This window comes from Diplodia corticola (genome assembly GCF_001883845.1).
Source record: "Diplodia corticola strain CBS 112549 chromosome Unknown scaffold34, whole genome shotgun sequence".
Taxonomy (NCBI): domain Eukaryota; kingdom Fungi; phylum Ascomycota; class Dothideomycetes; order Botryosphaeriales; family Botryosphaeriaceae; genus Diplodia; species Diplodia corticola.
Window position 1 is genome coordinate 276,242 of NW_017971513.1, and position 18,335 is coordinate 294,576.

Sequence of the window (18,335 nt, forward strand, 5' to 3'; positions counted from 1 at the left end):
TTACGCACATCTGGTCACTTTGGCCGTGTAGTATCCACACATTAGGTCTCTCCACGCAATTCTCATAGGAATGGTTCGAGGTTTCCACGCACAACCAAAAAGAGAAAAACCAATTTCTTTCGGCCGTGCCGCTTCGCATTGGCATTGCTGCCCTGACAAGTGTCGTACTCTCGTACCCATCGAAGGGGTATCATATGTGCAACTACACGGGGGAAAGAAATATGGGAGAGAACGAGAGTACAAAGAGGGAATCTAGCCAACCCACGCACCGAGCCAAAAACCAAGGGGAGAGAGAAAACAAAGCCCGAACAACTGATGCGAGAAGTGCTAGAGAGAACTGAGGGAGATAACCAAAGAAGATGATGTGCGCTGTCGCGTTCGCGTTTGCGTTTGACGTATAAGGGGGACGCATGTGGGTGCCTGCAGCGGTTCTTTCCACCACCAATTAAAAGCCCCACAGGTGCTCTGCATCCCTTCCTCATCACTTCACCCACTTACTCTGGTTTCTGCCCATAGATGATATAAAACGGCATGAAGGCATGCGTCGCCGGTTCCACATACGCCTTGCGCACGGCGGCCAGGAACACGGCGATCTCCTCCTTGGTCCAGCCGAGGCCGCGCGTCATGGGGCCGAGGGCGATGGCCTCGAGCCCCTCCATCAGCACGGCGCGCCAGTACAGGCCGACCTCGCGCAGGTGGCGGTTCTTGGGCCAGGGCCCGATGGGGGTGTAGAAGACGCGCTCGGTGACGTTGACGAAGCCGGCGGCCTCCATGTGGCGGCGCAGGTGCGGCGCCGACCGGAAGGGCACGCCCACGTTGGACAGGCCGTCCGTGACCATCTGCCAGTACCGGAGCATCGCGTCGTCGCCGGCCAGCGTGCCGTCGTGGCACATGGGCATGTGGTCGATCTCTTGGCATTCCGTCCAGGCGCCTGGCTTGAGGTGTCTGTGTGTGCACCCGATGCCCGAAGGGTGGGGGGGTGATGAGTGAGCTTTCCAGTCTGCGCAGTGGTGGTGCCTTTGGCTTTTGGTAATTGGGGCGGGTGGACGGACGGGCGGGATGCGGTGGGTTTTGGTTTGGAGCGAAGGGGGAGGCTTACCTTAGCGCGCGCTCGAAGAGCTTCGGCCAGTTGCGGAAGCCTTGCACGGTGTGGCGGGTGTGGATGTAGTCGAAGTGGTTGCGTGGGTGCAGCCACTCATCCTCGGCATCGTCGACCATGAATTTCTGCGGAGGGACGTCAGTACTGTTCACGGCTGTCGTTTGACAGGCGGGGGATGCGAGGCGGCTAAAGTGGGTCGGAGCTCGGGGGTCTGGGGGGGCGCATGGGGACGGTGGCAGGATTCGTACCAGATTGGCGGGCACCCATTCCGTCTGGATGGGGCTCAGATCAATTCCCAGCACGCTGGCGTTCGGGAACAAATCGGCAACTGGGCAAGATTAGCGATATTGTGCCACATGATCATCGTCCAGCCGGACGACAGGGGGTGGCCCACAGTCTATTGCCCAGATGCCGGTTCCGGTGCCCAGGTCGATGGCCGTCAAGTTCTTGTCCGGGTCCAGCGGGGCGAAGTGCAGCGTGCCATTGAAGAGCTTCAGGTACATGGCATGCTTCAGGTCCTCGCGGTCCTGCTCGCTGTCGTCGTTGGGGAACGAGTAGGTGCCCTCGCGGAAGCTGTGATAGCGCCGCCCGTTCTCGTAGATGAAGTTGCGCGCCGACGACGCGAGCGACGCGGACGTCGACGATGCGTCGTCCGAGTCGTAGCCCGGGTCGTCGTCCGAGGTGTAGTCGTTCGCCTCGATGCCGTCCTCGGCCTGCTCGAACGCATCGGCCTGCTCTTGCGCCGTGATGGACGACGTTCCGGCGGTCGTGTCGGTGCGCTTTCCTTGGGTGGGCGACTGGGAGGAGCGCTTCTGGTGGGCGTGGTGCTCCGAGGGCGCGGCGGGCTGGTCCAGCAGCGAATCGTGCAGCGAGTGGACATCGGCGTGGTGGTGGTGGGCCATGGTCAGGACGGGCCGGGCCAGGTGAGGTTCAAGGACGCGGGCGGTGACAGGCGCCGTGTCGCAGGGTAGCGGCGGGCTGGACAGCACGTGGGGGCGCTTGCGGCAGGGCGGCAGGGCGGCAGGGCGGGTGGCGAGGTGGTGATGAGGGAGGTTGTCGTTCGAGTTTGGGCGCGGCGGAGAGAAAACAACTGCCGGTGGTGAGTGCAACGGCTGTTTAGTGGCTTTGGGACCGCGTCTTTGCCCTTCTCGTGGCCATGGCCGGCCGGCGTGCAGTCTATCGGCTGCGGCCCCGCGCGCTCTCTTGGTGGCGCCCGATGAATGCACGGCATGGGCCAGCCCATGCACCGGCCGCGGCTCTCGCGTGCGGCCAGGCAGGGATTGCTGGGCCGCGGAGCTCGTCGCGGCCAGCACGGCCCGGCTGGCAGCCCTGTCACTGCGCATCGCCAAGGGCCGGGCGCGTGGGCCGGTCGAGCATGTGGGTTGCTCCCATAAAGGCATCTCTGCATGAGGCCCGGCGCCCCAGCAACCCCTGCCTCCCTCCCCAGCACCAACCCGCCGGATCCAGAGAACCGCATCATGTCGCGCCTGAGCGAGCTGACTGCCCTGATTCAGCGCGAGACGGCCAAGATCGAGCGCTTCCTGCACGCCAATGGCCTGCCCGCCCTGTCCTTCGACCCGCATGCGCCGCTCGACTTCCCCGTGCCTGCCAGCAACACCGAGATCCAGCACGCCCGCCGCGCCGTCATCAATGCGACGCAGCAGCTGCATGACTTGATGGTTGGCCCGAGCGAGAGCGTGCGCTGGCTTGCCTGGAGCGTATGTCTCTGCCGCTGCCGTTTTCGCCTTGTGTGACGTGCGCTGACTGACTCTTGCCCACGCGCCCGGGACAGTACAACGACAACCTCAGCCTCCAGGCCGTATACAACTTCCGCATCCCCCACGCCGTGCCGCTGGACCGCGACATCTCCTTCGACGACCTCGCCGCCCAGGTCAACGTCGACGTCGTCAACCTCAAGCGCATCGTGCGCCATGCCATCACCAACCGCGTCTTCTGCGAGCCGCGCGACGGCTTCGTCGCCCACACTGCCGCCTCCATGGCCCTGCTTGACCCGACACTGAGCGATTGGGTCGGCCTGTGCAGCTCCGACTTCTTCCCTGCAGCCGCGCGCACGGTCGACGCCATGCAGAAGTGGCCTGGCTCGCAGGAGCCCACGCAGTGTGGCTTTTCCGTCGCCTGGGACATCGACGTGCCCATGTTCGTCGAGATTGGTCGCAACCCTGCACGCGCAAAACGTTTCGGCCGCGCCATGCACTCGCTCACCGGCGGCGAGGGCTACGAGGTTGACTATCTCGTCAATGGATACCCCTGGGGCGCGCTTGGGACAGCGACCGTCGTCGACGTAAGTTTTTGGCTCAACCGTGGTAATATACGAGAAACTGACCCCTGCCCAGGTTGGCGGGTCGCATGGTTTCGTGCCTGTCGCGCTTGCCAAGCGCTTTCCGGATCTCCGTTTCGTCGTGCAGGATCTTCCCAAAACGGTTGCCGACGGTCCTGCGCACATCCCGCCCGAGCTGGCCGACCGTATCGAGTTTCAGGCCCACGATTTCTTCACCGAACAGCCCGTAGCTGGCGCCGATGTTTACTTTTTCCGCTGGATCTTCCACAATTGGTCAGACAAATACTGCGAGAAGATGCTCAAGTGCCTGATCCCTGCCCTAAAGCCGGGAGCGCGCATCCTCGTCAACGAAAACATTCTGCCGAAACCTGGGACCGAAAATCCGTGGGACGAGAAGATAATCAGGTACGCCAGATACGCGAGATCTAGATCCCTGATTTGCCCCTGGCGCCATGTGACGAATGCTGACATGCTTTCGCCTATTGCTTATTATTAGATCCATGGACATGACTATGCTGCAGCTCCTTAACGCCCGTGAGCGTGCCGAGGACGATTATGCCGAGCTTTTCCACAGGACCGATCCGCGCTTCAAGTTCCTGGGCATCAAGCGTCCCGAAGGCAGCCGCACCTGCACTATCGAGGCCATCTGGCTTCCCGACACGGACAAATCTCAGTCTGCTCTTGCCAGCGAGGCAAATGGCGCGCCCGTTGCTGCGCCAAATGGAAGTGCGGCCCCTCTGAACGGTGCAGCTGATGTTCACGGCGAGAAAAGGGACTATGATGCATTCGCCTCGCCCGCGCCAACCGTCAATAGCAAGCAGGAACACTCTGCAGCTGCTGCTCAAACCACCAATTAAGCCGAATGGGGTTGCATCCGCGTCCATCGTCGAAAATGAACACGTTACAGCCATCGATCCGCCCAACAACGTGGTCGATGGTGCCGCGGATCCCCCGGACCCTATGCAAGTGCCTCTCACGATGCTTGCACACTCTCCTGAGGTGTGATGTGCCGAGGCAAACGAACTGACTTCGCGTGTGTCACGTGCCTTCTGCTACTGCACTTCGTAATGACTTGCTTACGACAACGCCAACGGTTTCTTATTTCTCTCTTGCTTTCACCCTGTTTTTATCCAGTCGTTCGCTATTGAGACGGACACTAGTTAATCTGTTTGATACCTCTTCTCGCAGACGGGTTTCCGCCGTGCCAGTACTTCCGGTAGTTCATCTTGCTTTTATGCATACACGGCAGCTTGCTTGTAAAGCTTCAAGGCTTTCGGATTGATTTTTTCTTGGTCTCGCCTCATTCTTTCTTGTCCCCGTCTTCGCGACGTAATTCAGCCCTTTTCTCCGAGGAACTCGCTCCACGCTCTGCTTTCCGTTTTCAGCTGGAAGCTACGTCGTTGGTTCGAGGTTTCGGCGGTTTCAGCATCTATATGGCTGGAGGTACGGTCTTGGTTGTTAGATCAACACTGTTATCCTTATCTGAACTTCTTGTTCGCTATATACCCCTTGAGGAGACGTTGGTACGGGTTATCAAGGTCGGAATAGACTTGGCTATATAATGACGGTCGCGCAGAGTAAGCTGGCGGTCGAACAGAATTGGATTACTTGATTTCTAGTGGAGGCGGAGAACTTAAGTAGTGGAAGAAGCAATATACATATCTGTGTGTGAGACGTTTTTTAACGGTATTTCCCAGCTTTTCTGTCTTTTCATCGTATGCCTTAGGCGTGTAGTTACTTCTTACGTCAATTTTGGCCTTTTGCTGACCATACACCTTGGCGCAGAGCTACCTTTTTCCGGCGGACGCCATGGCGCAAATGCCTCCAGTTGCCCTTTCCTTTACTTTAACTCTTGTCTTTGCGAAATTCACTTCGCCAATAAGGAGCGTTAGAGTGTCAAGCAAGCTGGGATCATTTAGGGGCCAGGTAGTTGAAGTACATAACGACATCAATGAGTGGTGTGCCCAAAACCCAAAGGAGAAACTCAATTTATGGGCGGCATGAACAACGATTCTTTGTGGGGGCAGTCGAAGCAAGCATGCCGACATGGCTATAGGTTTAAGGGCTTTTCTTGATAAGTAGCTGAAGCAGATATCGGGATGTGGATGCGAGTGTCGCGTGTTCAAACTGTATTGACCCATCTGATATAGATTAGCTGGGTCAGTTCTATTCGTCACCTATTGTGACGGTGCGTCGTCTACTCTTATCTACTTATCCACTCCCCCTCGCTGGCTACTCCATAGCGACATCTTTCACATCCGCAACCCTGTTCCCGTCCCTATTTCCATCCCCATCCCTATCTCCAGCCCTTCCCCTGCCGCTCCTCTCTCTATGCTCTCCCTCCTCCCCCAACCCTTCACGCTCCCTCCCATCCGCCCCACTCCCAGCCATCTCAAACCTCGCCACATCCGCCCCCGCATCCAGCTCAGCAATCCTCTCAAAGTGATCCTCGCCATCCATCTCCACCGCAGCAACATCCTCCGGCAACTCCGCATCAGCACGCGCAACCGCGCTGGCCGGCACCACGTCCTCGGCGTCATCGCTCCCCTTGCGGCGGCGCCACGGCTTATCCAGCCTCGACCCGACAACCTCATGCCTTTGCGTATTCTCATGATCCAGCTCCGCAGGTGTGTCTCTCTTCCGCCTCCCCCTCCGCCACCGCAAGAGCAACCCACCCGCCACCGCGACGAGCACGATCCCCGCCACGACCCCGCCGACGGCTCCGCCCACAACAACGCCTGTGTCGCTACCACCACCACTATTCCCTCCCCCCACGTCGGCGGTAGACGTGCTACTACTACTACTACCACCACCGCGCTGCTCGACGAACAGCGCCTCCAACCCCGGCGTCTGCCACCCACCCGCCGGCGCCGACAGTGTCGCGCCGCCCGCATCGCCCCCGCCCACCACCTCCGCCACGCCCTGCGTGACCTTGTACGGGCGGGCTCCAGCGTCAAAAGCGCTGTTCCACGTGACTGTCCACACGTCGAGCACGGCGACGCCGCGCCACTCCCAGTCGCACGTCGCGTGGCTGTCCTCGGCGTCGAGGGAGCCGCCGACGGTGACGAGTTGGGTGGTGTTGGGGACGAGGTGGCAGGAGTGGCCCCAGCGGGGGGACTGCCCCGAGAAGAGGCGGGTCCAGGTGAAGGAGGGGAGGGAGAGGGCGTAGACGTCGTCGTAGAGGGTGTTGGATTTTGGGTTGCGCCCGCCGTAGAGGTAGATGTTGTGCGAGGAGCGGTCCGGGGCGGCGCCGGCGGCGAGGCAGAAGTCGGTGCGGAGGGCGGGGATGGTGCCCGTGGCGGTCTGGGCGTACCAGGTGCCGTTGTTGGGGTTGGTGTTGGTGCCGTCGTCGGCGGCGGCGGCCGGGGAGGAAAGCCAGGAGGCGATGTCCCAGATTTGGATTTCGCTGAGGTTGATCTGCGGGCGGGAGCTAATTAGTCTTGGTGTCGTCTTGATGCTTGGAGCTGGGGGGGAGGGGCTCACTTACCAGCTCTCCTGAAGCAGGGTCGTCGGTGACGAGCGGTTCTCTTGCGATGCCCCCAATCAGCACCAACGCTCCGCTCTCTCCCATCCCGGATACGTATACCATGCCCGCCCCGGATCTTGGCGTACCGCCCGTCATGGCCTCGGTCGATACATTCCACGCCGTCCGACCGGTCGCATTGGTCGTGTCTAGCACGAGCATACCTTCCAGATGCGCCACTTGTGTTGATAAGTTCCCCCACGCCTCCACGGATTCGACGTCACCCGCTTCGCCGTTCAGGTAAAACGCCAGGCCCAGGTCGGGTGCTTCGGCATGCGCGCCGCGGCTCGGCTGCCAGGGGCTGGCATTGCTGACATCGATGGTGGCCCAGTCGCTGCGCTCGGCTGTGTCGTAGGTCCACAGCAGGCCGGCGTTGGGGCTGCTGTAGTTGTGCCGCGACATGTTGCTCGCAAAGTCGGCGCCACCGTAGAGGTAGATGGCCGGGTCGTCGGGGAGGCCCTGGAAGAGGTGGCCACGGAGCGAGGTGGGCGGCCTGGGTGTTGAGGCCGACTTGTTCCAGATGGAGATGGAGATGTTGTGCTCCCAATTCCAGCTTTGAGACATGTTGACGCCAAGCAAGTAGTAATCTGACGTAACGTAAGCCGCCAGACTGGAGACATTCCAGATTCAATGGGGACGTACTTAATCCAAGATAGAACTCATCCGTCCATCTCTCATCGCCGTCGTAGATGGTCTCCAGACCGCCATCGATATACAGGACATCGCCCTTCAGAACAGCTGCAAGATTACTGTCAATCAAATGGGCTTGAGGTACTCGTAGACGATGCAAGCGTACTTTGATGCTCCCAGCGAGCACACATGTAACGCACCGGATCATAGCCTAGAGCGGTAGAGTTGGTGAAGTTTAGCGTGGATGACTGTGCCGTCGCTCTGTGACCCAGCGCCCACAGCGAGAGAGGCCACGGCCTACGCCCGCGTGAGAAAGGATGCATGGCGATGTGATGGCCGCCAAGAACTGGTGTGTAGCAGTGGTATTATCATGAGGGGTTGAACGAAGCGATGGAGATGCACGTTCAATGGAAAAGCTAAGCAATCAGTGCATGTGAAGGAAGGCGCGTGCAGAAACCAAGACACCAACCGCAGGAGAAGACAAAAGAAGAAGCCCGAGACTTGGTAAGCCATCTGATGCAACAAGCTTCCTGCAAGCCTCGGAAGAGCGCTGCCGATTGTGACAGAAAACGAGACGAGCTTCCATTCCCCCACCCTTTTCCAGAATTCATGTGGGTATTGTGGCAGGGTTACCCTGTGGCGTGCCCGACAGCATGGGTAGCTGAATGCATGTCAGCAAGGTAAGCGTGCTCATTCGCTGTGCGCGTGTGTTGCCTGCCAGCACCTTGTCGCTTTCCCCTGCCCAAAAGCCGCACGTAATCACAAGCCGTCACCAAGCCGTCACCAAGCTGGCAAAGCCCTGAGCTCGCTCCATTCGCAAATCCTCGCTGTGGTCGGCATATGTGGAAGCTCACGTGGCCTTTGGGCGTGAGATCAACACGGTGCTGCGGCCTAGTGCCCGTCGCCATCTTCGGCACGGATCGGCGAGCTCCTTATCTCAAGTGCGGCTTGTTGTCTGTATGTTCTTACTGTGCAGAGCGGGTCCGGGAAGAGCGTTGCAGCTTGGCGTGCATTTCTTTGTCATCCTCCAACCTACCCCGACGGATACAACATGGCAGGCTATCTCCGGCTTTACTCGCATCCCTTTCGCAGATCAGCGGGGATCTCACTCCTCTTTTGTGTTACGATAAGCTTTGCAAGGCCCGATTATAGGGTCTGTTGTCGCCGAAGGTCCGACTTCGTTGCTCCTGTCGCTGAAATTGACCGGTTCATCTCTAGGTTGTCTACTGTACGAACTGTCGCATCGGCCTTGTCGTGCGTGTCCCCGATGATGATCAGCATACACAGTGAGCGGTGCGCACTTTGTGGTAAAGAGTATCAAGGACGCAAACCCACACTTGCAGGCCCCGCTATATGAATTGAGCGATCTCCGAAAACCTTTCGTGCCGACTGCGGACTGGCTGAATAGATGAATTAAAAAAAAAAAAGAAAACAAAAGACGAAAACTCCGATGTGCCTGCATAACCTATCGTTGGGCTGGTATCTTCCTGTGTGACTCGACGTTGCGCAGAAAAGGATGTTGTTACAAGATAAAGCAAAGGGAACGAGCTCAAAGAGAAAGCAAAAAGGACCCAAACCACTCTTTCTCCGATCAAGAGCCTCACGCGGGTGTGGCTGATTATGTGCTGCGCCTGCCATCCCTCATGTGTGCCTCCTCTGGAAGATCGGCGACGTTAACTGCCGGGAAAACCGTAACCTCTGTTGTGATTGCAATGGCATTTGACTTCCGCAGGGCGTTGCCCGTCTCCTCGTCATTCCTGCCTTCATAGTTCTTCTCCGTTGGCGAGCGGGGCACATATGTAGGGCTGGAGTGCGTCGGATATTGATGCAACTCTTTGACTAGCTCGTCCTCGCTGTCACTGCGTCCCATATGCGCCCGCTGAAACCTCCTGGAATCCCTCTTTGCTCCTCCGGTGATTGTTGTCTGGTGGTTGGAATAATTGTTCGTGCCAGTTAACCGGGAGTGTCCATCACGGAGCTCAAAAACGCGCGAGCCAGGCTGGCTCCCGTAAGTTCCCTTGCGAGACGTGTGACCTAGGATGATGACACGAAGCGTCGGAAGACAAGTTGCGATGATGGCAACGGACGTCTCGATCATCGACACTGTGCAGGTGAGCATGGTCTCGTTGCGGTGCGAGTAGACAGCGCGGACAACTGTTCATGTCAGTCAAAAGTACACATTCTCTTTGCTGTTTAACGACATACTGCTGGCAATGACGACCACAAAACCGAGGGCGAAAATGCTGGCGACACCGAGTTTTTGTTTCAAGGGCATAATGAGCTTCATGACCATGGAAATCGGAAGGCAAATGATCAAGATATCGGTCGTAATGTTGACTGGACAGCAATCGTCAGCGATGACGGAACAACAAATTGCAGCGGACGGAGGCGCGCACAGGAAATCGTCATCCAGTAGTTGATTGTTGCCGCGCTGGCCGGACAAGCTTGGCTAGGGTCGAGACTCCAGGTGCGGCTCAGTGGATAGCATCGGAAAATGGTGTCAAAAAAAATTGCCAGCCATGACACCACGAGCCACACAAGTGTGGCATTGTAAATCTTCTGTAGGCGCTTGTCTGTACCGTTGCCTGCCAGTCTTTTGTAGAAGACTACCTGGAAGCACGATGAGCAGGTGCCGGACGGTGATGAAGGTGGTTGATGACTTACCAGGCCAGCTTTGATCAGCCACAGAGAGAGCGTGTAGAATGTTGAGCCAGGATAGATGAGCTGTGGAGCCCATGTCAGCGATGATGCTGTGAGCTGCTAAGCTGCTGCTCGACTCACTTTCATCATCTCAACAAAGTGTTCAGGCGTGACTTCGGCCATGTTTTTCAGGCCTTGGGATCGGTCAGCCAGATGGTGAGGGCTAGTGGGTGAAGAGGTCATGCTTACCGATGTTCCACATCCTCTGTTGTATGGCCAAGTCGGCGACGAGGCAACAAAAGGCGGAAGTGATGAGGAAGTCATCCAGGTAGAGACCACCCATGTTGCCCCATCTCACCCAGAGCCTCGAGAGCAGAAAGAGGCCCGAGACGCCTGTACAGATGTACCATGATATCTTGGGTGGCAGTCAGCAACTAGAGCAATGCATGGACGGGTGGAAGGTGGGGCAGGCGATAGCAACGCACCACTTGGTCTAACGTATTTTGAACCATTGTAGGCTGCGAGTAGGCGGGCAAAGAGAGACCAACTTGAGAGAAAGACGATGGATCGACAGGCCGTCTGCCTTTTAGTCGGCGTGGGCCGCGGCTAGGTAGACAAAACCCCAGGAAAGCCGTGCGAAGATCGTGACATGGGACGTGTGCGGATCATGTTCACTTCAGATGATCCACCGTGGGCTCAATTACCGATCCCTGCGGCGCATCCAGCATGGCGCTCCAGCCGATCCTGCGTGGCTGGGCAGGGTACCGCCCACGTTGGGAGAAATTTTGCGGACTGGAGGTGCCACTATTCCGGCTGAGGGGGGAGGTCGAAGCGGGAGGAGCAAAAGGCGAATAGCGGAGATCGGTCGGCGGTCCGGCATCGTCGCTCGCGGACTTCGCTCCTCGATGGGACGTGAGGCGTTGTCCTTTAGGGGTGAGGGAGGACGCGGCAGATGCCACGTTCGGCCGGCAAACATACGATGCAGGAGCGTTAGTGAAGAAGTGCGGTGGTGAGCCGGACCGAATGCAGGTGCTGCAGGACTGCAAGCGAGCACCGACGGGAGCACCAATTGGCCAAACGGCACGGCGACACAGAGAGTGAGCAGGCGGACGAAGGCCGCGGAGCCGCTGGCAGGCTCTGCGGCCGCCGGCACGGTTGTGGCGGGGACGGATGCAGGAGATGACAGGAACTGGCAACCTAGGTGGTGGCCGCCGGCTGGAAACGGCCGGAGAGCAGGGCGCGCGTCAGCCCTACCGGAAGCAGCAAGCGGGCAGCCACAGGCGCGGTGCTGGGTCGCACTTCCCGGCCCGTCGCCGCTGCCAAAACACGCCTCGACCGGCGCCAGCCGCCATCTCACCGTGTCGCCGACAACCGCGTGGCCTCCACCGGCACTGTCTACACAGCACCTCTGCTCTGCCACCTGCCGCTGCGACCGCCCGAGTCGCCGCGCGCGCCAAGCTTCTCAAGCGAGCTGATGTGCAGCCAGCCGAGCTCGCTAACAGCGCTGCCCAGCTCCCAAGCTCCCAAGCTCCCAGCTCCCAGCACCAGTGTTTCGCCGACGTCCTGTGCGCCGTGGCCGCCTGAATCGCTGCGGGCGTTGCGGGCGTTGCGGGCGTTCGTTCCAGCTCCCCCCGCGACCCTTCCGCTGCCTCGGCCCAGGCAAGTGCCGGAGGCGTTATGCGTTGTGGTGTGAGTCGTCCGATCGGGCCCTGGCTAGGCCCTGCGAGATTAGCGGGCCGTGGCCGGTTCCCAAAAGGGCTCCTGCTGCCAAGTGCCGCTTCCTTTGCACCCCTCCACCATCGGCAAACCTCTCGCGCGCCCCACTCCGCCAGGACTTCCAATATCATCTCCGCGCCATTTGCCCTCCTACCTCGCGGGAACCCCCGCGCCAATATGTCTTCCCACGGGCTCGAACGGCCGTGGCGTGCCAGGCACTGAAAAGATTGAGGCCCCTAGCCCATCCTCCTCCGCCACCCCCCGTCTCCGCTCGTTATATCTCTCACCATCTTTCGTTTCATGCCACACTAGGTTGTGATTGTCCCTGTCCACCCTGTGCCAACCCCTTTGTTACCACTGTTGCCTCCAACCATGGGATTCGCCGAAGCTCTCATCGACAAAGCTGCCTGCGCCGTCCTGGCCACGGCAGCCATCGTTACCGGCTATGCCGGCACCACCTGCCAGGGCGTCCCTGCTGCCATGACCTCCTCTGGTCTTGTCACTGGTTTTTCTGAGAACAGCACCGGCAACCACGTCTTTCTGGGCATCCCCTATGCCGATTCGACCGCCGGCGCCAACAGGTGGAAGCCGCCCCATTCTCCTGCGACGACATGGGGTGCCCTCAACGCTACCCAATATGGATCGACGTGCGCTCAGGCCGGCATCAGCAGCAGCCTTGCCGCTCAGAGCGAGGATTGCTTGAACCTCAACATTTGGGCTCCTGCACACGGCCGCCGCCTTCCTGTAAGCATCGCTAGTCCCTGGCCCCGCATATGCAGCTTGCCTCCTTGAGTAGCTTGTGGCGGCCATCACTAACCGCCCTGCAGGTCTTCGTCTACATTTACGGAGGTGCTATGGTCTCTGGCGGCTCCAGCAACTCGCAATGGCAGGGTAGCAACTTTGCTTCCAAGGACGTCATCTACGTCAACTTCAACTACCGCGAGTCCATCTTCGGTGCCCCTAACTCGGCCGAGTTGTCCGGCACTTCGCAGAACTTCAACATTCTCGACGTTGAGGCTGCCCTGAAATGGGTTCACGACAACATCGGCGGTGAGTCCCGGCGATCAAAACAAATCCCTACCCCTTTGCTGATCCTAATGTACAGCTTTCGGTGGCGACAAGAGCCGCATCGTCGTGGGCGGCCACTCCTCCGGATCCGTCATGGTCGATCACTACCTGTGGAACCACCCTGACACATGGCTCGCTGGTGCCATTGAGATGTCGGCGAACGCTGAGTCGGGACCGGGCTACGCCACCCAAAACGTTGGCATCCAAAAGGTCATGGCCGATGTCGCCAACTCAACTGGCAAGGCGCTCAATACGCTCAACGATCTGCGTCAAGTCAGCGCTTATGATATCGAAACGTCCAAATTCAACTCCACCTACAACACGTGGTTTAGCCCAATCGTCGACAACATTACCCGTTTCAGCGACTACCCCGGCCGCTTCGCTGCTGGCAAATACCCAAAGACCTTGCCTCTCATTGTCGGCAACTCTGACCAGGAGGGCAAGATCTTCTCTCTCGTTTACTCGGCTGAAAACTCGGACTTCAGCTCATGGATCAACACTTTCGATGCTGATCTTGCGCACATCTCGGATAGCGACCTCTTGGCTAGCTACAACAAGACTGACTATGAGTCCGTCTCGCTCATGAGCGGAGCCAGCTATGGTGATGCGCGCTTCTACTGCCCGACCGACTACCTGCTCGATGTGCGTGCCTCCAAACAGCCTACCTGGGCTTACCGTTGGTTCGGCAACTACAGCAACGTGCTTGGTGTTCCCGGAATGGGTTCCTCCCACGGATCCGAGGTTCCCTTCTTCCACGGTGGCAACCAGTGCTTCGAGGACCTCGACAATGTCACCGAAGAACAGCAAGCTCTGGCTGACTGGACGAACGACTGGTTTGTCTCCTGGATCAAGAACCCTGCCGCTGGCCCTGGGTGGGACAAAGCCACCCCTAAGAGCGGACCTCTTGCCAAGATTGGCGTCCCCGGAAATGAGACCGAAGTCATCATCGGTAACACCAACGAGTACAACTCTCGCTGCCAAACTGTAAGTCAAAGCAATCCACCTTGACTTTCCTCCCCGTCATCCGAACCTTCGCCGGTGCCCCTCGCCGACATCGGCCAAGGATGGTTACCTCGTTTGGTTTTTACCCAAGAGTCACGGACTAACAAATTTTTCAATGCAGCTCTACAAACCCAACTTTCCCAAGTACCCCGTCGTTCAAGATCCGACCAAGCTTTAAGAAAAGCTTCCAGCGTGACTAATTTTATTCTCTCGCATCTATTATTGATATCATTCGATGAACATACTTGGTAACATAGAGCCAATTACCATGGCATATATTATCTCATAATTCCCTTCTTGTATCGACTATTGTCAGCAAGCATGTTTACTGGTTGGCAACACATGGGATAGAGAAGGCGCGATGTTATTTCATGACTGTTGTATAATGTTTTCAATCTCTTCCATTTTGTTACGAACTTCCTGCTACGACGGACAACTTTTTTTTGTTCTTCATCAAATCTATAGAAGGTTGGGGTTCATTAAAATGGGGTTAGACTAGGAGAGGTTTCTCGGGAAAAGGTTATTTAATAAAGTTCCGCAGTTCGCTGAATCTTGCTGTATGGGAACAATAGCTGTGGACTAACTACCGCAGCGGAGATCTACATTTAGACAGCTCCAAGGTTTTATGCAACCCCGCACATTGTCACGGACAAACCAAGGCGCTGACATGGCTTGTGGGTACTTGACCATGAGTGTGGAGCCGCAACGCGTATACGTACAGCACGCTTCACGGAGGCCACACCAAGATTGGTCACATCAAATAATCTCTATCCCAAGGACCCAACGAGAATATCACCAAGCAATTAAGATGTGTCGAAGAAATAAGTGGCATTTCAACAAAAGCCCTCGGTTGTTACGTAGGTATGTACAAGGTTTTAACCTTAATTCATTTACATGAGAAGCAAATCAGAAACGACGCATATATCTCGCACCACAGCCGAGACCCTCGCCACATGATATTGGCAAATGAAACAGGCAATCCAATCCGGAATACTTTACGTGAAGAGCAAAATCCGTTGCTGCACGCCCATCCACGCTCGCTCAAGCCGGGCTCTCCAGGATGAGGCTGCTGATGGTGCAAGTGACGACGTTGCCAGAGACGCTGGCCTCAACGCCCGAGATGGAGAAAGTGGCAGCGCTGTTGTAGTTCTCGGGCGAGTCGTTGCACCAAGAGCTGTCGGTGCCGTCGGCGGTCTGTTCATCGTTAGTTTCGCTCCTTTGATTCTTGATCGTTTGGTGAATCTCGAAAACTTACAATAACGATGTTCTTGAACTCGAGGGCACCGAAGTCCCAGGCGACGTCGGTAAGCTCGATGGCGAAGAGCACTTGGTTGAAGGACTTGTCGGCTGTGAGGTAAAAGAGAAAAAGTCAGTTTCGTGCTCTTTGTGTTTTCGGGAGTAAAGAAAAAAAAGCAGAGCTCTGTTCCTCATCTGCGAGCTTCTTCGTTTCACCCCTCCTCATCAAGCATCATAGTGTGATTCCGATGGAACAGCACGGCACGATACCGACAACTCTTGAGCGCCTTCTCTTTCTTCGATCTTCCCAAACATCCATTAAACTCCCTCTTCGCCTCCCTTTCCCCATCTCTTTTCCAAACCAAAACAAACAGCAAAGAGCAAAAGCAAAAAAAAGAAAGAAAAAAAAAGAAGAAAAAAAAAGGAGCAAACCCACCAAGCGCAAACGCATCCGTCTTCTCCGTGCCCGTACTCTCATGCGTCGTCGTCGACACCCAGCCGCTCTCGCCATCCAGCTTGTTCACAAACTTGATCGTCTCCCCCTCGTACGTGTTGAAGCCGCCGCCCCACGGCAGGCTCGGGTTGGAGCAGCACCAGCCGCTGCCGAACCACCACGCGCCGGAGCGGCCGTCGAGCACGTTCTGGTACACGCCGCTGCCGTCCGTCGGCTGCAGGCCCGGCCACAGGTAGTAGTACGCCGCGCGGGGCAGCGCCGGCACCACGAGCTCGCCCGACAGCTCCGTGAAGGACTGGCCCGACGCGGTGTAGTAGCGCAGGAAGTACCAGGTCGCGGCCTGCGTGGGCAGGGCGAGGGTGGCGAGGGCGGTGAGGGTGGGGAGGAGGAATTTCATGGTGGTGGCTGGGCTGAGCTTCGTTCGCTCGGGAGAGGTGGTGGTGTAGGGAGAGGAAGAGAGTGGGAGGGGGGAGGGGACGCGCGAGAGGTTCGATATGGCCGTAGAGGCCTTATATACGGGTGGCGTTGTGAAACGGGCTCCCGATAACCCGTTTCGGGAGGGCGGGAAGGTAGATCAGAGAGGATGTCGATTCAATCTATGGACGATTCATTAATCTCAAGGACAAAGTCCCACCAATGAGCACTCCTCTCTCCTTCGCGGGCTGGATTTGGATGCTATTCGGGTGGGAGCGAGCGGGACATGGCATTTCGGAGGACCCTGTTGTGCCAAACACGGCAGCCTTGACCCCCCCCTGGCAAGGGTCGCAAGCCATAGCACGCGAGGCCTACAGCGGCGTACTGTACAGCAAGCGAGGTCGTTCGGACCGTGGGTGCCGGATACGGAAGGTAGGTGAAACAAGTGTCTGTTTCTTCGGTCAAGCGAGCCTCTTTCCATAATCATTCGACGCTGGTCTTCCTGTTGCGGTAGGGAGCGACGTACGCAAGCCGCCGGAGCCGGGGTTGGCTGTTTCGACTCGTTTCAGGCCTCCTTCCTTTTGCTCGGCAAAAGACGCCGTGCGATAGAGCTCAGTCATAAGGCTCTCGTCTCATCTCATCCTTTGTGGGGCTGCTGCTGCATATATGTGGTATCCGAAGACGTGTGCGATGGAGATGGCGGGGGCTCATGATTGCTGGAGCGGGCCGACGATGCGAGCAGGAGGCGAGCCCGAGCACCGGTGGTGGGCCTGAGGAGAAGCCGCTCTTTTTCTGGCACACCCCTGTGCCTGAAGAAGCGCGAGCCCATGCTGTCCAGTGGTGAGAGTTCGCTATCAACATCTTTGCCGTGAGTCGTCTCGCTTGTAAAATTGCCGGCGATGATGGGAAACGAAACACCGACATTGCCGGTATCGCCAACGAAGCCATGTAGGAAGTACTGCATTCGTAGAGATGGCGCGCTTCTACTCGCCTACTCCGTAGTATACTACTTCGTCCCACTTCGTATTCAAGCGGCGTGCGGCGTCGACGCCGGGGCAGCCTTGCAGATCAGTGCCGCAACCATCTATTACAGCAAAGCCCGTGTGCCCGAAGCACCTCACTCACTAAGCCTGAGTAGTGGAAATGAACTCGATCCTAAAGCAATTAAGCTTATGTTGACCTCACCTTTCTTTGTGAGTAATGGTCACTTGACACTTGACACAACAAGCCTACCCGTACAAACAACTTGTTCCTTGCCGGACGAATACCTTGCAAATGGTGAGCGTGGAATCGATGGATAAAGATAGATCCTTGGCATGGTGACCATCAGGTAGAACCCACTGGGCCAACAGACTGTTTACCTCATCTTCAGACTTGTTCGTCTACGTTTTAGTCAAGGTCAACTCTTGGCAATAGTAGGATATGAAAGGTCGTGAGGCAACACAAAAGACAGCTTGCTAGTGAAAACACACCACTGTCCTTGTGACTGCGCGAGGCAAGACTTGCCGCAAGACAATGTAGCATGCTGGTTGAGGGTGCATCGCGAACCAGTGCCCAAGAAACGAGGTGGGGGGTGGGTTGGTGGTACAAGCACTCGGCCCGGCCACAAGGTAGTCAGATGAAACGCACATGAAGTCGCATCCCGGGGATTGTGACACCGAAAATGGTAAAGTGGCAAGCAGAACGGCAAATGCAAGAGGTCATCCGCGGACTGGCTTACCTGCTATGTGTGTCTCTTCATCTACAATAATACACGTCATGCGGAGTGATCCACTTCATCTCCACAGAATCGTACGACCCGGGATTCGGCACCGCGCCGGAAGATCGTTTGATTCCTGAAAGGGATATACTGAAGGTGTTGGTACGTGCAGCCAACTCACCCCCAAAAATAATATACGCACGTATGCTAATAATGGGTGCAGGTGTGGCGCCATCTCTATTCTACGTCTTCGCGGTCGTCTGTGGGGCTCTGCAATCGTCTATGCTCTGGAACCTCACGGCGTCATATGGTGGGGAAGGGCAGTGCTATGCGTTGTCTTCCGGACATGTCTAGGCAAATCTCCCAGCCACTTCCGCGCTCCTCATGGGCCGTATTCTGCGTCATGCAGCCGACTGTCGTCCATCCTGGCGGTGAAATGGCCATGTGGTTCTGGAAAACGGATAAGGCCTTGACTTTGCCGGTGGCATGCAGGCGAATAGGGCCATGATGCATCGGAGGATTTTTCCAGTGGGTCTCTTCGTCTTGCAGGAAGTG

The 18,335-nt window shown here is 57.4% G+C and overlaps 6 protein-coding genes across 6 annotated transcripts; 2 read left to right on the top strand and 4 right to left on the bottom strand.

The window, feature by feature from the left end:
* Positions 1 to 494: 494 nt before the first annotated feature.
* On the bottom strand, positions 495 to 2,001 carry BKCO1_3400095 (methyltransferase domain-containing protein; the record flags this gene model as incomplete). The annotated part of the gene is made up of 4 exons (XM_020274718.1): positions 495 to 945; positions 1,100 to 1,224; positions 1,348 to 1,427; positions 1,494 to 2,001. 4 exons carry the CDS (start codon positions 1,999 to 2,001, stop codon positions 495 to 497), a joined length of 1,164 nt encoding a protein of 387 aa, XP_020129256.1.
* A 504-nt stretch (positions 2,002 to 2,505) lies between these two features.
* BKCO1_3400096 (o-methyltransferase) lies at positions 2,506 to 4,255 on the top strand (the record flags this gene model as incomplete). The annotated part of the gene is made up of 4 exons (XM_020274719.1): positions 2,506 to 2,817; positions 2,892 to 3,401; positions 3,454 to 3,803; positions 3,895 to 4,255. The coding sequence occupies 4 exons, from the start codon at positions 2,506 to 2,508 to the stop codon at positions 4,253 to 4,255; spliced, it is 1,533 nt and encodes a 510-aa protein (XP_020129255.1).
* Positions 4,256 to 5,630: 1,375 nt separating this feature from the next.
* BKCO1_3400097 (cell wall anchored protein) lies at positions 5,631 to 7,874 on the bottom strand (the record flags this gene model as incomplete). The annotated part of the gene is made up of 4 exons (XM_020274720.1): positions 5,631 to 6,815; positions 6,886 to 7,508; positions 7,564 to 7,659; positions 7,718 to 7,874. The coding sequence occupies 4 exons, from the start codon at positions 7,872 to 7,874 to the stop codon at positions 5,631 to 5,633; spliced, it is 2,061 nt and encodes a 686-aa protein (XP_020129262.1).
* Positions 7,875 to 9,169: 1,295 nt separating this feature from the next.
* On the bottom strand, positions 9,170 to 10,534 carry BKCO1_3400098 (uncharacterized protein; the record flags this gene model as incomplete). The annotated part of the gene is made up of 6 exons (XM_020274721.1): positions 9,170 to 9,705; positions 9,757 to 9,888; positions 9,948 to 10,161; positions 10,216 to 10,275; positions 10,333 to 10,385; positions 10,441 to 10,534. 6 exons carry the CDS (start codon positions 10,532 to 10,534, stop codon positions 9,170 to 9,172), a joined length of 1,089 nt encoding a protein of 362 aa, XP_020129254.1.
* Positions 10,535 to 12,279: 1,745 nt separating this feature from the next.
* On the top strand, positions 12,280 to 14,155 carry BKCO1_3400099 (acetylcholinesterase precursor; the record flags this gene model as incomplete). The annotated part of the gene is made up of 4 exons (XM_020274722.1): positions 12,280 to 12,651; positions 12,735 to 12,957; positions 13,013 to 13,959; positions 14,099 to 14,155. The coding sequence occupies 4 exons, from the start codon at positions 12,280 to 12,282 to the stop codon at positions 14,153 to 14,155; spliced, it is 1,599 nt and encodes a 532-aa protein (XP_020129253.1).
* Positions 14,156 to 15,018: 863 nt separating this feature from the next.
* On the bottom strand, positions 15,019 to 16,064 carry BKCO1_34000100 (uncharacterized protein; the record flags this gene model as incomplete). The annotated part of the gene is made up of 3 exons (XM_020274605.1): positions 15,019 to 15,171; positions 15,233 to 15,324; positions 15,650 to 16,064. 3 exons carry the CDS (start codon positions 16,062 to 16,064, stop codon positions 15,019 to 15,021), a joined length of 660 nt encoding a protein of 219 aa, XP_020129212.1.
* Positions 16,065 to 18,335: the final 2,271 nt, after the last annotated feature.